Below are 20,577 nucleotides of genomic sequence, written 5' to 3' on the forward strand. Positions count from 1 at the left end.
GCGCTCTGCCACCAAGCTGTGGGCTGTCTCCTAAAAGGGGCTTTACAAGGGAGAAGCAGCTCTCTGACGGCGTAAATAAAAATTTGGCTCTTATGCTGTGTCAAAGACAGGGAGGTTTCATGATTTAAATGCATTTAAGAAAAACTTCAGCAGGCCACACACTTCCTGATCTGCCACGGTTTGCACTGGATGTGTTTATGTGTGTGTGTCTTTGCACAAAATCTTGAACCTTATTAAGGTAAGAGACATTTTTGTACCATGGAGCTGGATCGAAGCCATTCCTTGTTGTCCACCCTGCCTACCGTGGTAAATTTGCACCATCCCATCCATGCACCAATTTATCTAGACTTTCTGCTGATTTTCTTTAAACACAAGGTGAGCCTGATCGCAACAACCCCCCCCCCATCTCCCTTGCTTCCTCCCACATTTCCTTCCAGCAAAGTGATTGGACTCTGTATATAAACACACAAGAGCAGTCATGCAATTAAGCAAAGCTCCAAGCTGCAATTTGCAATGGAAATGTCCTGGGGAAATGTCCTAGGCTGGAACCAAGGAAGGAAGTGGGGATGGGGAAAACATGTGCACAAAACAGTGATGAAGTGTGTGGTGTGGCTGCACCCCAGGAGCATTCTCCATTGGTCTCTGTATTTTTGCGCATACCAAATTGCATGGGAATCTAATACTGGATGAAGAATGTGGATCCCTGAGAAGTGTGTGTGGCTTATCTTTTCCTCCTCAAAGCAAATATTTAGCCCTCAAGCTTGTTGTGGGGGCTTGAAAAATATTTTGAATTCTTGGCCACCGGCATCAGATTTCTAGGGGGCTTGGGTTTTTTTCTTTCTTTCCAGCTTTTCTGGCTTAGCTGTTTGTGACCTGCATTCTCAACAATCAGTCTCTCTTTCCAGGAAACTCCGGGAATCATAGCTCTGCAAAGGGTCTCCCAAGAACTCTCAACACTCTTAACGAACCACAGTCCCAAAGATTCTTTGGGGGAAGCTGTGACGGTTTAAAGTGGTATAATACTGCTTTAAGTGTATGGTGCAGATGGTGCATTAGATGCCACGGCTGCTTGAACTGCAGCTGTTTCATAGTTCCATAATAGCCATGGGGAGAAATAGGTGTTTTCCCCCCCAGTCCCCTGGGGAGCAACTTAGGAACCAGTGTGATACTTTTCTCAGCAGCACAGGTGACTGAAGCAGTGAATGGGGAGGAGATAATATTAACATGTACCTCGGCTAATAATAATAATAATAATAATAATAATAATTTATTTATACCCCGCCCATCTGGCTGAGTCTCCCCAGCCACTCTGGGTGGCTCCCAATCAAATGTACAGCAGTACAGCAATAAAGTGAGATGAGCCCCGCAACCCCAGAGTCGGTCATGACTGGACCTAATGGTCAGGGGTCCCTTTAACTTTACCGTACCTCTTTAGAAGGGACACGGGTGGTGCTGTGGTCTAAACCACAGAGCCTAGGGCTTGCTGATCTGAAGGTTGGCGGTTCGAATCCCCGCGGCGGGGTGAGCTCCCGTTGCTCGGTCCCAGCTCCTGCCAACCTAGCAGTTTGAAAGCATGTCAAAGTGCAAATAGATAAATAGGTACCGCTCCAGCGGGAAGGTAAACGGCGTTTCTGTGCGCTGCTCTGGTTTCGCCAGAAGCGGCTTAGTCATGCTGGCCACATGATCCAGAAGCTGTCTGCGGACAAACGTTGGCTCCCTCGGCCAGTAAAGCGAGATGAGCGCCACAACCCCAGAGTCATTCGAGACTGGACCTAACTGTCAGGGGTCCTTTACCTTTACCTTTTACTCTTTAGATGCAATTAAGTCTTTCTAACTGGGGGCCAAAAGTAGACCTGGCATTCGCTTTTCACTTATTTTTTCAATGCCAGATCAGTGGGAGGCATATTGTAGCGATGGGGCCGGGGAGAGGGTTAACCCTTTCCCTTCTATGCATGGACCCAAGGTAAACCCCACCTCTAATTCCGGTATTTGCTTTGGGGGAGGACCCTGCCCCCAATTCACTGTACCAGTTGGAGTCAGGTCTGCTGAAATCCCTTAGACCACTCTTCCTCAAACTTGGATCCCCAGCTGTGGTTGGACTACAAGTCCCATCATCCCTAGGTAGCAGGACCAGTGGTCAGAGACGTTGGGATCTGTAGTCCAAGAGTGGGGGACCCAAGTTTAGAAGCACTGCATTAGATTGACTTCTCTGAATCAATATGTCTAGCATTGCATCACTGCATGCCTCTTTTCAATAGACAGAAGAAGAATTCACAGACGGGACCTGGTTTGATGGCTTGAAATGCATCCACAGATCTTTGTTGAACATGTGGACATACCTCTGAGTTAATTCAGGGACACGTCCACATGACATGTGTTGTCTAATATGTTGGTGCAGAAACAGTTGCACGTCCTCTTGATCCTCCAAGACCCATGAAGAGGTCCAGGATCAAAAGTATTTTGGGTGTAAAATCACAGAGGCATGGGTGTGGTTAGGATATATGTGCCCATTTTTGATCAGGTGACTGTCAGGGCATGTCTGAATATAAAAAACTGTGGTTCATTCTAGCCCTCCAACCTTTCCCTCCAGAGATGGATGTTGCAAAGAGAGGCAGCAGCAGAACTCTGGCCCATGTTGATAATAACATGGATGAGTCCCCATGCTATAATTCCAATGGGTTAGGGTTACGCCTCATCAGAATAGACCCAATTAAATGGATGGACATGACTAAGACCTTTCGACTAAAACTAAAAGTGCGTTGTCCCACGCACACTGTATATTCGAAGCACACCTGTTCTCCCACAGAATCATGGGAATGGTAGTTTGCCTCTCACAGGGCTACAGTTCCCAGGATTCTTTGCAAGGGGGATGATGTGCTTCAAGTGTATGGTATGTACACAGCCTAGGTGGACCAATGGTTGGACTTGGGCAGCATGTGGAACATATATTCAAAGCACACATACCTTCCCAAGAATCCTGGGAACTTTAGTTCAGGGTTCTTGGCATTGTAGCTCTGTGTGTGATAAACTAGTACCCAGGCTGCTTCTTTGGGGGGGGGGGGGCAGGGAGATGTGCTTTAAATGTGCTTTAAATGTATGGCGTGTAACCTTAGTCTGATGTGACCCAATCATTGTTTGATAACGGGAGCAGTTTCATGATCAGTTTCCCCAGAGCCATGCCTCTTTTAACTCAGCCAGCAGTTTCTCAGTGGGAGTCCAGCTGGGTTGTGAGGCTGCTTTGTAAGGTAGATCATTGCGAACAGGGAGGGCGGGCGGTGGGGGGGAACAAGGGCACAGGATGCCTTCGCAATTCTTTGCCACGTACCTCGACCATGTTCTAATATTGTTCCTTGAATTGCTTCTAGGAGCACCTTCTGTGCAATTATTGCTCAGCTGACCGAGGAAACCCAGCCCCTTTTTGAAACCACTCTCAAGTCCTACGCCGTCTCCGAGGATGCAGATGCCAAGTTCACCTGCATTGTGACAGGTACGTTAGCACAGTTAGCACAGCAGCAAGATGCAGGGATTCAGATAAAGTGCAATGGTTGTTGTTGTTTAATTAAATTCGTATACCATCCTTCAGCCATAGACCTCAGAGCAGTCCACGACATAAAATGACAATATCAAAACCACAAAATACATAGTAAAAATATTAACAAGATCAAACGAATAATATCCGTTCCCAGAACACATTTAAAAGGGCATCAGATGTCAATCAGCCAAAGGCCTGGTTGTAAAGGAAAGTTTTCACCTGGCGCCTAAAGGTGTACAATGAAGGTGCCAGGTGAGGCTCCCTAGGGAGAGCATTCCACAAATGGTGAGCCTCAGAGGATGATCTCAGGGTCTGGATAGGTTCATATGGAGGGAGACAGTCCTTGCTGCATGGCAGTCCTGAGCCCTTTAAGGTTTTATAGGTCAAGACCAGCACTTTGAACTGGGCCTACCCTGCAGTTGGGCCAGGATTGGCATTATTTGCTCAAACCTTCTCGCCCTGGGGAACAACCTGGCTGCCAAATTCAGCACTCTTTTTCTCTCTCTTTCTCAGGGTCCAGCTAGACATGATAGTGGCAGACGTGTTCGTGTGTCTGCCGCGTTTGCGCATGATGTCAGATCTAAAATTAGCACTGAATAAAAAAGAGCATTTGCAGCATAAAAAGTTACAAGGTTTTAGCAGGAAATTACGGGGCATGCACCAATTGGAAACAATGTGGTATGACCACCCCAAAACTTTTGTAAGCACAAACAGTATTGTTTGTATTGTTCTATGTGAAGAAACAGTCCTGGTACCATCATGAGCCGAAATTATCCTGAAGCATGATAAAAATAATGTCTGGAGGCTCTCCCAGTTCAGCCCCGAGAGTTTTTTGTCCGTTACCAGGATCTGTACTCTTACAAGTCTTGTGGTACTATCCAGTTCCAGTCAGTTTCCTATCTCTGGGTGCAAGAACACCTCACAGCCAGTTCTCTCAATCTCAAATGTTTGCTTCTGTCTCCCAAACACTGTGGCGGAATCTCTCAGAGGCGCTTCAGTTTTCTCTTGAGAGACCAAGATAAATGGTTCCAGGCTGGAGCCCTTCTTCTGATAACAGGCCGGATCTGTGCACTTGTGACAGCTTCCTTCATGGCTTGGAATAATGCGCAAGGGTGTTTTTGGTTTTATAATCCCCTTCCAAGTGGCTGAATTCCTCAACCTGGTAGTTGGAGCAGAGAGTTGATGCCTCCTGCTGCTTGCATTTGAACCACACTGTTTTGCTACTTAGACACCCTGCAACAAGCACAGCACCATTCTTTCCCTCCAGCCATTTTTTCATCTTAGGGCACTTCCAGATGAGCTGTTTATTGGGCATAAATCCTGATTGGTTTGCAGGGAGATTGACTTGGCTATTTAATGAGCATTCCTTCCGATCAACCTGAATTTGCCAGGTTGTGACTGTGTCTCAGCCAAAAATAGGGATTGTAAGGAAGGGTAGTCTTTGAGAGGAACCTCTCTAGTTTCAAAAAGCAATGCCAAACCCTTTTAAAATCACACTTTTGCAAATGGTATAAATTTCCCCCAAATAGTGAAATAGATTTGCACAGCTTACTCCGCACCCAGATTTCCTTAACACTTAGTTGCATTTTATTTGGGCCAGTCTATAATTTGATTTTACTGCACACCAGCTGTGGACTTGGATGCTCCTGGTGTACCCTTTGCACCCAGGGTGATCTCATCTTCGCCTCTCTCCCCTTGGCCTCCTGGTGGGCTTCAAATGCCCTTTCTGCTCCAAGATTCTGTCTCTCTCTCTCTGTTGCTTTCATTCCTTGACCAATGGCTGCTGTCTCGATCTTTCTGCTGTCCTCAAAGCAAAGTAAAAATAGCACCTCCCCGATGCATGTCTGGCTTTCCCCATATATTCAGACAATTTACAGTATCCCCACCCCTTCCGTTTTTAAAAAGCATTTCCTTCCTTTTGGGTAGGCTTGGCTAGCATGCCTGGTCACTGCTCCTAAGAGTTTAGTGACAGCCTGTATCTTCCTTTGAAATGACAGGAATAAATTATCTCTGCTCAGCAAGAGGGAGGTTAGGCAAGGGCACAATTGTATCTGCGATGACTAGCATCTTTTGTGTAAGATCCTGGAGCTTTCAGGGACTTCAAAGGGCAACTATTCCACCCGTGTCGAGGCAGATCTGCTGCTACAGCATCTCTAATAAGTAGTCACTTATTAGTTCAGCCTCTGCATTAAAACCACAGACAAAGGAGAGTGAATCGCTTTCCTCCACACAGCCACAGAGGGGTGGGGAGACAGGCAAGCCTGCTGAAGTTTATGCAGACAAATACAAAATTGACAAGTGAATAATCCACTCATCCCCAACCTTCTGACCTCCAGATGTTGCTGGGATCTGACTCATTGTCCCTGACCATTGGCCATGCTGGCTGGGGCTGATGGGAGCTAGAGTCCCACAACTTATAGAGTGCACCAGGTTGGGCAAGGCTTGTATAATATTTCTCCTTTCTCAAACAGTAGAGCATGACATGCTTAATTTCAGGGTCGTGGGTTCAAGCACCATGTTGTTGTTTTGTTTTGGTTCTTCTTCTTCTTCTTCTTCTTCTTCTTCTTCTTCTTCTTCTTCTTCTTCTTCTTTTTCTTCTCATACCCCACCCATCTGGCTGGGTTTCCCCAGCCACTCTGGGCCACTTACTGCACATATAAAAACATAGTAAAGCATCATGTTGAGCAAAACGATTCCTTACAGTTCTATTACTCTTCCTCCCAATTGCCTTGTTTTCCATTTTAGGGCTGGGTGTGCATCATTTAGCAGCATACAAATGCCTTCAATAAATTAAAAAATGGTGCCCAATGTATGTTGGTGGGTTCAGGAACACTTGGCATGTTGTGGGATTACAGAGAATTGCCATCGTCTTCCTGCAGTCACTGTCCTAGGAGAGGCCTCCCAAGGGATATGAAATTGCTGATTCTCATTTCACTCTGTGTACCTTCCAAGGAATCAGCCGCTTGTGGCTGTGTGAATGGGACCAAACAGTTGACACACCTCAAACTCACCTGGAGTCATATTCCTCAGCCCAGAGTTAGGATGGAGAGAGATTCGATTGTTTGCATTTAAAGGCAAGCCTCCCCAATTTGCACTTTCTGAAACAGCACAGGAACTGAAACACAGCCATCTTCTATAATTTGTGCTTCTCCACATTTTTCGCGGTGCAGTTCTCCAGTGGAGTAATGTGTACAAAAAGGTGTATATTAGGGTAAAATGTGCAAAAGAAGCAGCAGCATAAATTTATTATTTGTGAAAGGAGTGTATTAGGACTGGGCATATCTGGCTTTCAACATCACAATATATCACCAGCTAAATATTTTTATATACTGATATATCACAACGTCTGAAATAAGGATGGAGTTTCATGGTTTTCCCCACATTGTGATCTTTGCACAGCGCGCGCACACACACACTGATTTGCAATATATTGCCAGGTCAAAAATTATGAAACCGATATAAAAATATGGATTTCAAACCTGTTTTGGACAATATATTGATATATCGCCCAGCCCTGGAGTGTATTAGAGGAAATTGCTTTGCAATGTATGTATAACAGACAAAATTGCACACACAAATGTGTGTATCTTAGCACACATTTGCAGTAAAATGTTGATGAATTTTCTCAAGTCCTTTTAATGCATGGCTTGGACTTTTGATTTTTATAATCATCATGTTTTTCATTTGTTGTGAGGGCTGTTCATGGTGAGATAGAAATTTGTAAATAAATAGAAGTGGAGAATTGTCTCCCTCACTGGCTCTAAGCCTATGTCTGCAAGTAAACATGGACACAGATCCCCTGAAACTGAATATGTATTCAGGAGGGTGGGGGATTTGAGGGGGGAATTAGCCATCTAGGAAAGAGTTAAGAGGCCTCCTGCTCCTCTCTTGACAGTTTTTTTTTGCTTTTTGCTGCAAATCACACCTCCCTAGCCTCAATTTGCAAAGAAGAAGCAGACAAAATTAAATTCCAGTCCAACTCCCCCACCATAATTTATTTTCGTGAAGTGTGATAAACTTCTCGAGTGAGATGAGATTGCATGTCATTTGCAGGTTTTGTCCTGTATGAAAAAGGGCACTTTCCTCTGTGCAAGGAACCTGGCTTTTTCTCCCCAAAACAGCCAGATAAAAATTAAGAAACATCTGCATCTCATGGGCATGGTCTCCTCCAGATGTTGTTGGACTGGCACTCCTGAGATTAATTAATTTTGAGTTTATTAAATTAACACCCCAACCTTCCTCACAGAAGAGCCTGGGGCAGGCTGACCATCACTGACCACTGGCTGTGCTGATGGGAGTTGGAGTCGGGCGATCTCTAGAGGACCTCACCTTGGCTATCCTGCTTGGATTGTGTGGGTTACTGGGCTGAGAGAGCAGGTGGATACTCTTGGGGCCACGGAGTCTTCAAGCTGGATGTCCTCTGTAAATGGCTGGCATGCTTCCAGGCTCTTTCCTGCAGCTGTGATGTCTAACAATTTACTTTAAAAGCAGCTGTTTTGCTTCCCTGCTGGAAAAGGCCATAGATTCTCAGTCGAAACAAAATAAAAAAAATTCCTTCCAGTAGCACCTTAGAGACCAACTAATAATAATAATACAGTGGTACCTCAGGTTAAGTACTTAATTCGTTCCGGAGGTCTGTACTTAACCTGAAACTGTTCTTAACCTGAAGTACCACTTTAGCTAATGGGGCCTCCCGCTGCCGCTGCACTGCTGCTGCATGATTTCTGTTCAATAGAAAAGATCACAACATACCTGAATAAAAAGAATAACCCAATACCCCCCCACTCTGAAAAGAGCCACATTTTAAAAGGGTATAGGATGTCAAACAGATCAACCAAAGGCCTGGTTAAAAAGGAATGTTTTTGCCTGGCACCTAAAGGTCTGTAATGAAGGCGCCAGGCAAAGTTCCCTGGGGAGAGCATTCCACAGACTGGGAGCCACTACAGAGAAGGCCCTTTCTTGTGTTGCCACCCTCTGGACCAGGGATCAGCAAACTTTCACAGCAGGGGGCCAGTCCACTGTCCCACAGACCTTGTGGGGGGGGCAGACTATATTTTTTTTGGGGGGGGAATGAACGAATTCCTATGCCCCACAAATAACCCAGAGATGCATTTTAAATAAAAGGACACATTCTACTCATGTAAAAACACGCTGGTTCCTGGACCGTCTGCGGGCCAGATTGAGAAGGCAATTGGGCCAGATACGGCCCCTGGGCCTTAGGTTGCCTACCCATGCTCTGGACCTCTCGAGAAGGCACACCAAGAAGAGCCTCAGAAGATGATGATGATGATGATGATGATGATGATGATGATGATGATAATAATAATAATAATAATAATAATAAATTTTATTTATATCCCGCCCTCCCCAGCCAAAGCCGGGCTCAGGGCGGCTAACAACACTAAAATAGTGCAACATTATAAAACATTATAAAATTAATTAAAATCAAAATTGATGGCAACCATAAACTAAAGTTTTGTAAAGATTGCCAAAGGAGGGAGTCAGGCTGCACCCTGACCAAAGGCCTGGTGGAACAGCTCTGTCTTGCAGGCCCTGCAGAAAGATGTCAAGTCCCGCAGGGCCCTAGTCTCTTGTGACAGAGCGTTCCACCAGACCGGAGCCACAGCCGAAAAAGCCCTGGCTCTGGTTGAGGCCAGCCTAACCTCTCTGTGGCCTGGGACCTTCAAGATGTTTTTATTTGAGGACCGTAAGCTCCTCTGTGGGGCATACCAGGAGAGGCGGTCCCGTAGGGTCTGGGTAGGTTCATATGGAAAGAGGCTCCTTGAGGTATTGCGGTCCTGAGCAGTTTAAGGCTCAGGGGGGAGATGAGTTTTTCAGGTTTATGGGCTTCTCTAGATGGTTGGTTTATTCAGAGTGCAACAGTAGTACTTGTGGGTAGATTTCTACTGGACTGTCTGCACTGATGGGAAACAAAGCGATACGTCTGCCCCAAAGCTTTTGCAGGCGCAAACAGTGTTGAAAGTGGGGTCACGTATAACACCCCTCCCTGCACCATCGTGAGCACAAATAATCATTCATGCACAAGGACCTGTGGAGGGGGGCCTTTGGCTGTGCACACACCACAGATTCAAAACATGTCCCCAAGAGTTCTGGGAGCTGTAGTTTACCTTTCACAGAGCTGCAATTCCCAGCGCCCTTCACAACTTACAGTTCCCAGGATTCCTGGGCAGGAGAGGACTTTAAATGTTCTTTAAATGCATGGTGTGTGCATGTTGTGTACAGTGGGAATCCCTCCATGGCATATGCAAAGTGTGTGCATGGTTTCTCCCTTCCCCCCACGCCAAACCTGGCAGCCTCATCTGTGCATGATATCCTCAGTTCTAGAGAATGCCCCCAGCAGCAGCAGCACCTGTGACTACTGGCGATGTGTCTGAGAGATGTAATCAGAGTCCCTGGAGGGAAACGGTCTAACCAAGTTCTTGGGCAGGTCTTCAATATGCTGGCGGCGGGGGGGGGGGGGAGGCAGCTCCTATTACGGCTCTCTCTGACCACGTCACTCCTGTGATTCTTGGCCAGAAGAACTGCTGAAGGGGCAGGGATGGCAAGCCGGCCAGCCCTTCGCTTCACTTTGGCCTCTTTGCTCTATTCTGTAGCCACCGCGTCCATGTGGACCAGTCTGAGATCTTGGGAGGGGCAAGGCAAGCCCCTCTGAAAGGATGGTTTTAATGGGCAATTTGACGTGGAAATGGACCCGTTGCTACCCCAGTTAGAGTAGTTGGCAAAGATCTCTTTCTCATTTAATTGGAGAAGGGTAGAACATCTGCATGGCAGGCAGAAGGTCCCAGATGGTTGATTGATTTTCAATTTTATACATTTCAACCATTTTATAATAATTTTAACATTTCAAAATTTGACTTCCTCCCCCCTCTTTCTGTGGTTCCTTAAATTTATTTTTAGTTGCTAAATATCCAAATTAACTTAATTCACTCATTTATTCATCCACTTTAAATCCATGCTTCTATAAAACTGCAGGTTATTACAATAATCCTGCCGATGTTCTTATCTGTTTACAATTTATTTGCAAATCTTCCATAAACCATTTTTATTCTTTTATAACAAGTTTGTCATCTTGATTTCTTATTTTTCCGGTAAGTTTCTCCATTTCTGCATATTCCATAAGTTTTTTGTATCCATTCTTCTTTTGCTGGGACTTCTTCTGCTTTCTATTTTTGGGCAAGTAACATTCTTGCTGCCCTAGCCGCATAATAAATTTCTATACCGTTTGGATAGTTCTCTCCCTATAACTCCCCAAAGGAAAGAAGGGTCCAACCCCTGGCACCTCCAGGAAAGCTTGGCGAAGGATTTTGGTCTGAAGCCTCGAAAGGAGGGGATTAAAGTTAGGGAAAGAGCTGCTATTGCATCTTTGAAAAGCCATTCCTGCAACAGAACTGCTTCCTGGCTAGTTGCACTCTTTGCCTAGGACTCATTGCAGTGCAGAGATGGCTCCAAATCTGGTTAGAGAGCCCTGCTCTCTTTGTGGGGCTCTCTTGCGCAGTCCTCTCTGTGTGAGGGGACTTCAGCCCCCCAGGCAGCCCTGCCGTGGCCTCTCTGCAAGGCGGTGTGTGCCTGTGAGCTGAGATAACTTTTTGAACTTCGCCCAAGTGCCGAGACCTAAGCAGGGGAAGGGAGAGGATGGAATGAGAGACACTGGAGGTCACCTTGGTTGTGGCAAATTGGAAGGACAGTTGCGAGAGAGAGAGAGAGAGGCTGGTTTTGGAAACTGGGAGGAGAGAGGCAGGCACCTCCGGAGAGGAAAAACAGGCAAGGTTTAGATCATCCCCTGTTTGCAGATGTGTGCACTTGTTTTTATCCTGCCCTGCCTATGCACGCTGGGGTGGGTGGGTGTCCTCATTTTATCCTCACAACAATCCTGCGAGGTAGACCAGGCTGAGAAACAATGGTGGCTCAAGATCACCCAGTGTGGTTTATGGCTGAAGGGAGACTTGAACTTGCATCTTTCCAGTCCATGTCCCAACAACTGCATAACCAGATGCGGAAGAAGACAGGGGCATGTGCCCCTTTCTAAATAGCTGTAGAGATGAGGGAATTTCAGCAGGTAAATCTACGCCCCTGAAATTCTTTTGCACGGCTTTGAAAGGAGCCTTGTTTTCCTTGGCATCTGTGAAAACTGGCTCTGGCGGAGGAGGAGCCGTTGTTGGCTCTTTGGTTGCCTCCGCATCCTGTCCTGCAAATCCAGGCTCTGTGATTAAGAGAAAGGCCGTGTGAAATAAATAATGGCAGTCGGATACATCTGTGCATTTGCATAGTGTGTGTAGGTCCTCAGAACCGCATTCCTATTTACAAAGCTGACCTCTTATATTCCCAAAGCACACCTGCATAGAGCAAGAGGCGACCAGAGGCTCTGGTCCTCTTATTTTCCCACAGTCCCTAAGTCAGAGTTTAGAGCCAGTGAGTGACCTTGGAGATCCTTAGTCTGCTTGATTACCACCTTAAGGCCCTCCGGACAAGTCGCTGCAGAACTGTTCCAAATTGGTTTCCTATAGCCATTCAGTATCTTTTAAGTTTGACTCCTATTTCAGTGTGTGTGTGTGTGTGTGTGTGTGTGTGTGTGTTCGTGTTCTGGCAGGAGCTTAATCCTCCCTCTTGTGGACCAGAGATAACCAGGGAAGCACAGCGGAAAACCAAGCTGCACCCTGGACGCTTTCCCCTCACAGTGCAAACAGTGTGTAAATCAATAGGAATGGGTTTAGGAAACGAGTCTTATGTTAATGCCTCGGGTTTAAAGCTGTAATTATCACTGTGCAAACATCCCTGAAGCTTAGAGGGGATGCTGAATGCGCTTTGCAAGAATATGATCCAAGCTTATGCACGGTTCCCAGAATGGGCACTATTCAAGAGCCACTTAAGGACGAAACTGCCTGGGATTGAGCTGCTTTCTTTGGGTGGATCCATGCAGCCTGAGCTTTTCTCGAATCCAGAGGCAGGAGAAGGCAGCAGTTGCCTGCAGATTGCTTGTTGGAGAAACGCTGCTTTTTGAGAATTAGCTATGGCCAAGCTCCCCTCTTTGCTCACTTTGGCTCGGCTCAGGACATCACAAACATCCTCAAACATCACAAAATAGCTCAAATGATTTCTGAGGCAAGCCAAACTGATTTCCGAAGCCAACGTTCACTTGCTCGGTCCCTTAAATTGCTGTAGTCCTTGGGGAAACAACATTTTCCATGGATTATTTGCTTTATTTCCCTCCCTCCTGTTTGTTAGGAGGCTAGGATTTGCCCTGGGGGGACGGAGGTGGGCAAATATGGCTGGCTGGCAAGATGAGGTTTTTTGTGTGTTTTTTTTGTGGGGTGGGGGCTCCGTGGGGAATCAGAATTCAGGAGAGTGATGCTCGTTGCGCATTTCAGACAAGCATCATCGGCTCCCGAGTCTTATGCTTACAAGTTGGGAAATATGAGCCTTGACTCCTCTGAGTCAAAGGCATATCTAGCATTGTGTACCACACACTGATCCCAAATGTCCTCTCAGTTCCCCCGGGGACATTTAGGCTGTGAGGAAGGAGTGGGGGAACCTGTGTTGCTAGGATACAGCTCCATCACCTCTGACCATTGGCCATGCTGGGTTCTGATGGGTATTGGAATCCCAAAACTGTGGTGGATGGTGCCCATTGGGACTAGTGAGACAGAAGATAGAGGGCCTGGCAGTAGCTGGAGCCCAGAGCCAAGCCAATCTGTTCTGGTTTTGCCCCTAGTGAGTTCCATGCTGAGAACACAAAGGGTAAGGTCTTCTAGTAGTTGTGTGTCCCATGAATTTAGGTGAGGGCCAGCCATGGATGAGTTGAAGAGGGTTCAGTCAGTGGGTGGTGGTGAGCAGTGAGTTGGCCCATCTAGTGCCTAAGCAGGAAGAAGCTGGCAGGCAATGCCATCCCCTAGACTGGATGCAAATATGGAGGCAGGCCTGTGAGGGCAGGCTGAGGTTGGTGGGGCACTGCCCCATTTGCCCTCATGCATCAGCCTCCACTCTCCGGAAGGTCACAGGTTCTCCAACCCCTGCTCCATGAGGGGCTACGGGTGCAAAAGCTACTCTGCAGGAGCCGTCTCTCTGTGCCCTCTCTACCTGTCAGTGCAAGGAGGACTGGACCCAGAGGAAGCAATTTTGTAAGGCAAGCGGGCAACTTTAACTCTCCTTGGAGGGGTAAGCAACTTTGGAGACGAGCGATCCCTTCCCCTCCCCTCTGGCCCATCTTAGTTCCGTATGCCCATAGCTGATCCTAGCAAGAATATAGCCTGTTTGGCTCAGAAGCAGCCAGTCACACATGTTATCATGATGTCATTGTACTAAAAAGGCAGATGGCATCTGTCATCCAATGGCATTTGGAGGGCACAAGCAGGCTGTGATGCAACCGCTGTTGCTTCTGTCCAATGGAAACTTTGGGTTCAGTTTACAGACTGTGATGCTTGGTTCTCCATGGAGCTTCTGGTCCACTGCTAAGTGTCTGTTTTTTAACCTTAGGTTTCCACCCCCCCCCCCCAAAGCAGGCTCACTTCCTAGAACAGCGGGGATGTTCTCATCGCCCATTTATGTCAGATGTGACAAGAAAAGATCACCTGATCTGCACTACACTCTTCCCAAGTCATGCTTACGAACGGTTGTTTGTTCCGACGGGTGAAAACCTGGTGGAAAACGTCCCATATGATTTAGCAGCAAAGGGGTTTCCTCTTCACCTTAACATGCAATTAATTTAAGCACAGGTTGACTTGGGCAGGCCATGTTGGAATCCCGATGAATCAGGTTTCAGAGGGTAGTTTGTTTTTTTCTTTTTTTGATACGTCTAAATCACAACTTGCCATGTCCCAATTTAACCTGCTTTTGGGAGATATTTTAGCATGTGGTTCATTTGCAATCTGGACATTTGACGCAATGTTTGGGTCAACCTACCCTCCTTTTGCATCTGGACAGTCAGGAATATTATTTCCTTGTTTTACTCCTGCCTTTATATCCTTCCCCTTCCTCTGTTGTCTCCCCCAAATCTCTGGATTTTGGGTCTCATCTGCATGATGCATGCAAAGCAATATCGCGCCACTTTAAACAGTCATGGCTTCCCCAAAGCATTATGGGAACTGTAGTTTGCTAAGGATACTGAGAGTTGTTATGAGAACCCCTATTCCCAGAGAGCTACGGTTTCCAGAGTTCCTTGGGAAAAGCTATTGATTATTAAACCACTCTGAGAATTGTAACCTTTTTTTTGGGGGGGGGGGACAGGCACCATTACATTTTTATTATTGTTGCTGTTTGTTTATTTAGCTTATTAGTTGCACAATTTTACAGAATAAATCAAAGGGACTTACAACAATAAATAAATCATTCATTAAAACCAGCATAAAATAAAACATAAAAGTTTTTTAAACTGGCATATTTTTAAAAAGGCAGGATTAAAATATCCACTGACTGAAAAAGACTACAGATAATTAAAAGCCAAAGGCTTTGCAGAAAAGAAAAGTTTTAGTCTGGTGCCTAAAGATAGGTAGTGCTGGGGCCTTGCAAGCCTCTCTTGGGGGAGCATTCCACAAGTGGGGAGCCACCGCAAAATTCACATTCTTATGTTGCTACCCTTTGCAACTCCCCTGGAGGAGGCACATGATGCAAGACCTCGGACAGCAATCTTGGGGTCCAGGTCAGTTCATATGGGAAAAGTGGTCCTTGAGGTATTGGGGTCCTGAGCCACAGGATGTTTCCGAGCACAATTCAAAGTGTTGGTGCTGACCTTTAAAGCCCTCAACGGCCTTGGCCCTGTATACCTGAAGGAGTATCTCCACCCCCATTGTTCTGCCCGGACACTGAAGTCCAGCGCTGAGGGCCTTCCGGCGGCTCCCTCTCTGTGAGAAGAAGCCAAGTTACAGGGAACCAGGCAGAGGGCCTTCTTGGTGGTGGCGCCCGCCCTGTGGAACACCCGTCCATCAGATGTCAAAGAGATAAAAAACCACCTGACGTTTAGAAGACATCTGAAGGCAGACTGTTTAGGGAAGTTTTTAATGTTTGATGTTTTATCGTGGTTTTAATATTCTGTTGGGAGCCACCCAGAGTGGCTGGGGAAGCCCAGTCAGATGGGTGGGGTACAAATAATAAATAATAAATTATTATTATTGTTGTTGTTGTTGTTGTTGTTGTTGTTGTTGTTGTTGTTGTTGTTGTTACATAAGGCTTCAAAGGTCAAAACCAACACTTGGAATTGGGCCCAGAAACTAATTGGCAGCCAGCTCTTGGCCAGGATCAGTGTTAACGTTCTCAGACCTTCTTGCCCCGTTGAGCAACCTGGTTGCCAAATTCTGGGCCAGTTGCAGTTCCCGAACCACCTTCAAAGGCAGCCCACATATAACAAAGTGCAGTAATTTAACCTAAAGTTTACCAGAGTGTCAGCCATAGAAATTAGGCTATCCCTGTCCAGATTGGGGCACAGCTGGAGCACCAGCCAAAGCTGAAGGAAGGCACTCGGTTGCTCCGGGGCCACTTGAGCCTCAAGCAAGTGTGGGGGATCTCGGACTTTTCCATTAGTCGTGCTCAGTTGCAGCCCTTTTTGCTGCTTCTTTGCCCCAGCCCTATAAACACTGGACCGTGTTCCTAAATTTCTGCAGCTCGAATCAATCTCTCTTTTGCAACCAGGACAGCCACGCAGAACAGAGCAGTTTCTGGTATCAACCTGTATGTGGCAGAATGTGGGGCTTTGCCGCATGCACCTTGGAATGATGTTCATCTCGGGGTTATGCGCTCCTTGACTCCCCAATTCCTGCTAATGTGTCATGTCCTAATCAGGTTACCCGCAACCGGAAGTGACCTGGTACAAAGATGATGAAGAGATGGACCGATACTGTGGCTTGCCAAAGTACGAGATCTTTCGTCATGGGAACCGACACACGCTGCAGTTGTACAAGTAAGGAAAGTGTGTGTGGGGGGGGTACATTTGTTTGTGTGTGTGTGTGTGTTGGGGATACCTGTTAGCTAGCTGTGGCTGGTTTGAATATTGAGGAACATTGGCCTTCTGAAATATACAATCTGTTCAGGCCTCTATCACTTCCTGGACTCAAGGCCAAATGCACGAGGATATACAAATTCCCAGATCCATGGAACTGCCATTCTTCTTATTATTATTATTTGAATTTATATACTGCCCTATACCTGGGGGGCGGGTCTTAGGACAGTTCACAGAATAAAAGCCATGCTTCAGAGGTCCAGTCACTCCTTTTGATGATGACGATTTTCAGTTTTATACATTTCAATAATTTCACAATCATTTTAACATTTCATAACTCGACTTCCTTCCCCCTCTTTCTGTGGTTCCTTCAATTTATTTTTAATACTTTCTGCGTGTGTAGTGGTTAAGAGCGGTGGACTCGTAATCTGGGGAACCGGGTTCGCTTCCCTGCTCCTCCACATGCAGCTGCTGCGCCAGTCACACTTCTCTGAAGTCTCTCAGCCCCACTCACCTCACAGAGTGTTTGTTGGTGGGGGAGGAAGGGAGCTTTGAGACTCCTTCGGGTAGTGATAAAGCGGGATATCAAATCCAGACTCTTCTTCTTCTTCTTCTTCTTCTTCTTCTTCTTCTTCTACTTTAAATATCTACTCTTATAAAACTGAAGGTTACCACAAGAATCCTGCCAATGTTCTTATCTGTTTAAAGTTTATTTGTAAATATTCCATAAACCATTTCCATTCTTTCATAAAAAAAAGTTTGTTATCTTGATTTCTTACTTTTCCGGTCAGTTTTGCCATTTCTGCACACTCCCTTTTCTTTTTCACAGAAGACATAAGAACCTAAGTTGAGCCTTCTGGTCCACCTAGTCCAACATCCTTGTCCCACAGTGGCCAACCAGATGCCTGTGTGTGGGAAACCTGCAAGCAGGATTGGAGCGCGAGGGCCCTCTTCCCTCCTGTGGTTTCCAGAAACTGGTGTTCAGAAGCACAGCTGCTTCTAGCTATGAGGAGACACAGCCTAACCATAAGGACTAGTAGCCATCAATAGTCCTCTCCTCCCTGATTCTCAGCCAGGTTTGGTTGGTGGCCCAGAGGAGCAAACCAGATACAGTGGTACCTCGGGTTACAGATGCTTCAGGTTACAGACGCTTCAGGTTACAGACTCCACTAACCCAGAAATAGTACCTCAGGTTAATAATAATAATAATTTATTATTAATACCCCGCCCATCTGGCTGGGTTTCGCCAGCCACTCTGGGTGGCTTCCAACAGAATATTAAAATACAATAACCTATTAAACATTAAAAGCTTCCCTAAACAAGGCTGCCTTCAGATGTCTTCTAAAAGTCTGGTAGTTATTTTTCTCTTTGACATCTGGTGGGAGGGTGTTCCACAAGGCGGGTGCCACTACCGAGAAGGCCCTCTGCCTGGTTCCCTGTAGCTTGGGTTAAGAATTTTGCTTTAGGATGAGAACAGAAATCGTGCAGCGGCGGTGTGGCGGCAGTGGGAGACCCCATTAGCTAATGTGGTACCTCAGGTTAAGAACAGTTTCAGGTTAAGAACGGACCTCCAGAACGAATTAAGTTCTTAACCTGAGATACCACTGTAATGGCCATGTGCCTGTCCCATTCACATAGGAGCGGGGAACCTCGTGTGAAAGAAGTGCGCTGTCTCAGAGCATTGTGCTTTCCACAGCGCTCCACCAGATACCTCTGGGAAGCTCGCAAATGGGGTGAAGTATCTGACCGCCCACCCTTGCTCCCCAGAAAATGGTATTGAGTGCAGGCTCCCCCTTTCCAAGCCCTGCACTGAAGATATGGTGGCTAGTGGCCACTGACAGACGTCCCCTGCGTGATTTTGCCTCGTCTCCTTTTGAAGACATCTGAGCCAGGGGTAGGGAACATATGGCCTTCCAGTTGTTGCTGGATTCCAGCTCCCAGCCGCCCCAGCCAGCACGACCAGTGGTCAGCGACGGGTGGGAGTTGCAGCTCAGCGACCTTTGGAGGGCCACAGGTTCTCCCCTCCTGATCTGAGCTCTCAGCTGTCACCGTCTCTTATTGCAGCCAAATCTATAAATTCACGGCCTGCCCTGTGAAGAAGTGCCCGCTTTTGTCTCGGCCGAATCTTCTGGCGGTCAGTTTCCTCGGATGACTCTGAGTTCTATTCTAGTGTTTTTAGAGGACGATTATATAAGCTTCTGTCATGTCTCCCCCATCACCCTTAAGGCACCCTTTCTCTAAACTAAAACCGCCCTTGAGTTTTTGTGATGGTCACCACCTTGGGTGGCTTGGTAGAAGAGGGTGAGGCAGTCTCCTGGAGGATAAGGCTGCCCATGTATCCTAGGCAGGATGGCGAAGTTCTCCCTCCACAGTCAGAGGCTGCTGGAAACCATCAGTGGGGAGAGTGCCATTACATTCCTCCTTATGAGCTTCCCATGGGACCTGTTGGCCATTGTGAGCAAAGGATGCTGGCTTAGATGGGTCTTTGGACTGATCCAGGAGAGACACTCCTATGTCTCTGTGCTGCAGCCTTTTCCCTCTACAGGAGGAACCCCCAATCATTAGGGTTGCCCCTTTCTGCCCCCTTTTTGGTTCTACAGTGCTCTTTTTGAGATGAGGGGCACTTGAGATGAGATTGAGATTGAGATGGGGTGAAGCCTTCCCATATGGTCCATTCTGCATTCTGTTCTGTTTGCACTGTGTTTTTTTTTAATAATATTTTATTAAGATTTTTACAAAATAACGAAAAGGACAAACAAACAAAAAAGAAAAGAAAAATTACAAAAAATAATAACAATTAAAAACAATTCCATCTTTCAGAACATATCTTACATTAGCTTGTTTCTCGGACTTCCCCCCCTCCCCCCCCTTTGTATTCTAGTTCGATTGTTTGTTCAGCAAATCCTTTCCCTCTTTACCTTTATCATAATTTTGATCTTAATATTTTTAACTTTACCTTTCCCTCTGTTAACATTCCATTTTTTCCTAATTTTTCAAATATTATTGCTAAAAACCCCTTAGCCTCAATCCAACACCATCCATCATTCATTAATTTTACAATATTTCTGTAAATAATCTTTAAATTTCTTCCAATCTTCTTCCACCAACTCTTCCCCCTGGTCTCGGATTCTGCCGGTCATTTCTGCTAATTCCATATAGTCCATCACCTTCATCTGCCATTCTTCCAGAGTGGGTAGTTCTTGTGTCTTCCAATACTTCGCGATGAGTATTCTTGCTGCTGTTGTAGCATACATAAAAAAAGTTCTGTCTTTCTTTAACACCAATTGCACTGTTTGAAAAACTATTTTAAGTATTTTTTTGTTTTTTTTAAATGATGTATTTGTAAACCACCTTGAGATGCACGTAGCAAGTGATTCATAAATTAAATAAAAATAAGACTATGACTTCAGCCACTTTTCACTTTTCCCAGCTCACTTCCTTCGCTTTATGATGGTTCGGATTGCTTTATCTGTGTCTCCCAAATGTTCTAGTCTTCTGATTTGTTTTGTAATTCTTCTTTTATGTCAATGGCCCTGGGGGTTTCCTGTTGAAGGATGCGGTAGAAATGCTTATAATGAATTAAACCTTTTCCTCAGTAAGGATGGGCCCTTGCACAAAAACTACCATATTTTTCACTCCATAAGATGTACCTGACCATAAGACACACCTAGTTTTTAGAGGAGGAAAACAAGGGGAAAAAATATTCTGAACGAAACAGTAGATGTATGATTTTTGTGGTTCATGCTGTGGCCACAGACATGTGATTTGACGGCGAGTTTGGGGTGGCCCAATGCAAAAATCCTGAGAATCCATGTGGATCCATGCTTTGTAACCACATTTTTGCGCCATTGGGGCCCCAGGCAACAGTGGATGCGTGATTTTTCTGGGTGCAGGCTGTAGCCATGGACATGCTATGTGATCTGATGGTGAATTTGGGATGACCCAATGCAAAAATCCTGAGGATCCATGTGCTTTTACCTCCCCACTCCCAGGCAGCCTCCTTTATCATGTCCCTTATCTCCTTCCCGATGGCTTGCCGATCAGCTGCCTCCTTTCAACGCCCCCTTCCCTCTTGTTTGCCTTAGTGTCTTTTCCTTAG

At 46.1% G+C, this 20,577-nt stretch overlaps 1 protein-coding gene across 3 annotated transcripts in view; it reads left to right on the forward strand.

Moving 5' to 3' along the window:
* The window catches only part of ALPK3 (alpha kinase 3), a 78,836-nt gene that overhangs the window by 12,276 nt on the left and 45,983 nt on the right, over nucleotides 1-20,577 (forward strand). For all 3 annotated transcript variants that reach the window (XM_083412937.1, XM_083412938.1, XM_083412939.1), the window contains 2 exons: nucleotides 3,366-3,487; nucleotides 16,322-16,439. In XM_083412937.1, the coding sequence (XP_083269063.1) occupies nucleotides 3,366-3,487; nucleotides 16,322-16,439 (240 nt within the window). The remainder of the gene's footprint in view (nucleotides 1-3,365; nucleotides 3,488-16,321; nucleotides 16,440-20,577) is intronic.

This window comes from Podarcis tiliguerta, assembly GCF_965153285.1.
Source record: "Podarcis tiliguerta genome assembly, chromosome: 14".
Lineage (NCBI taxonomy): Eukaryota > Metazoa > Chordata > Lepidosauria > Squamata > Lacertidae > Podarcis > Podarcis tiliguerta.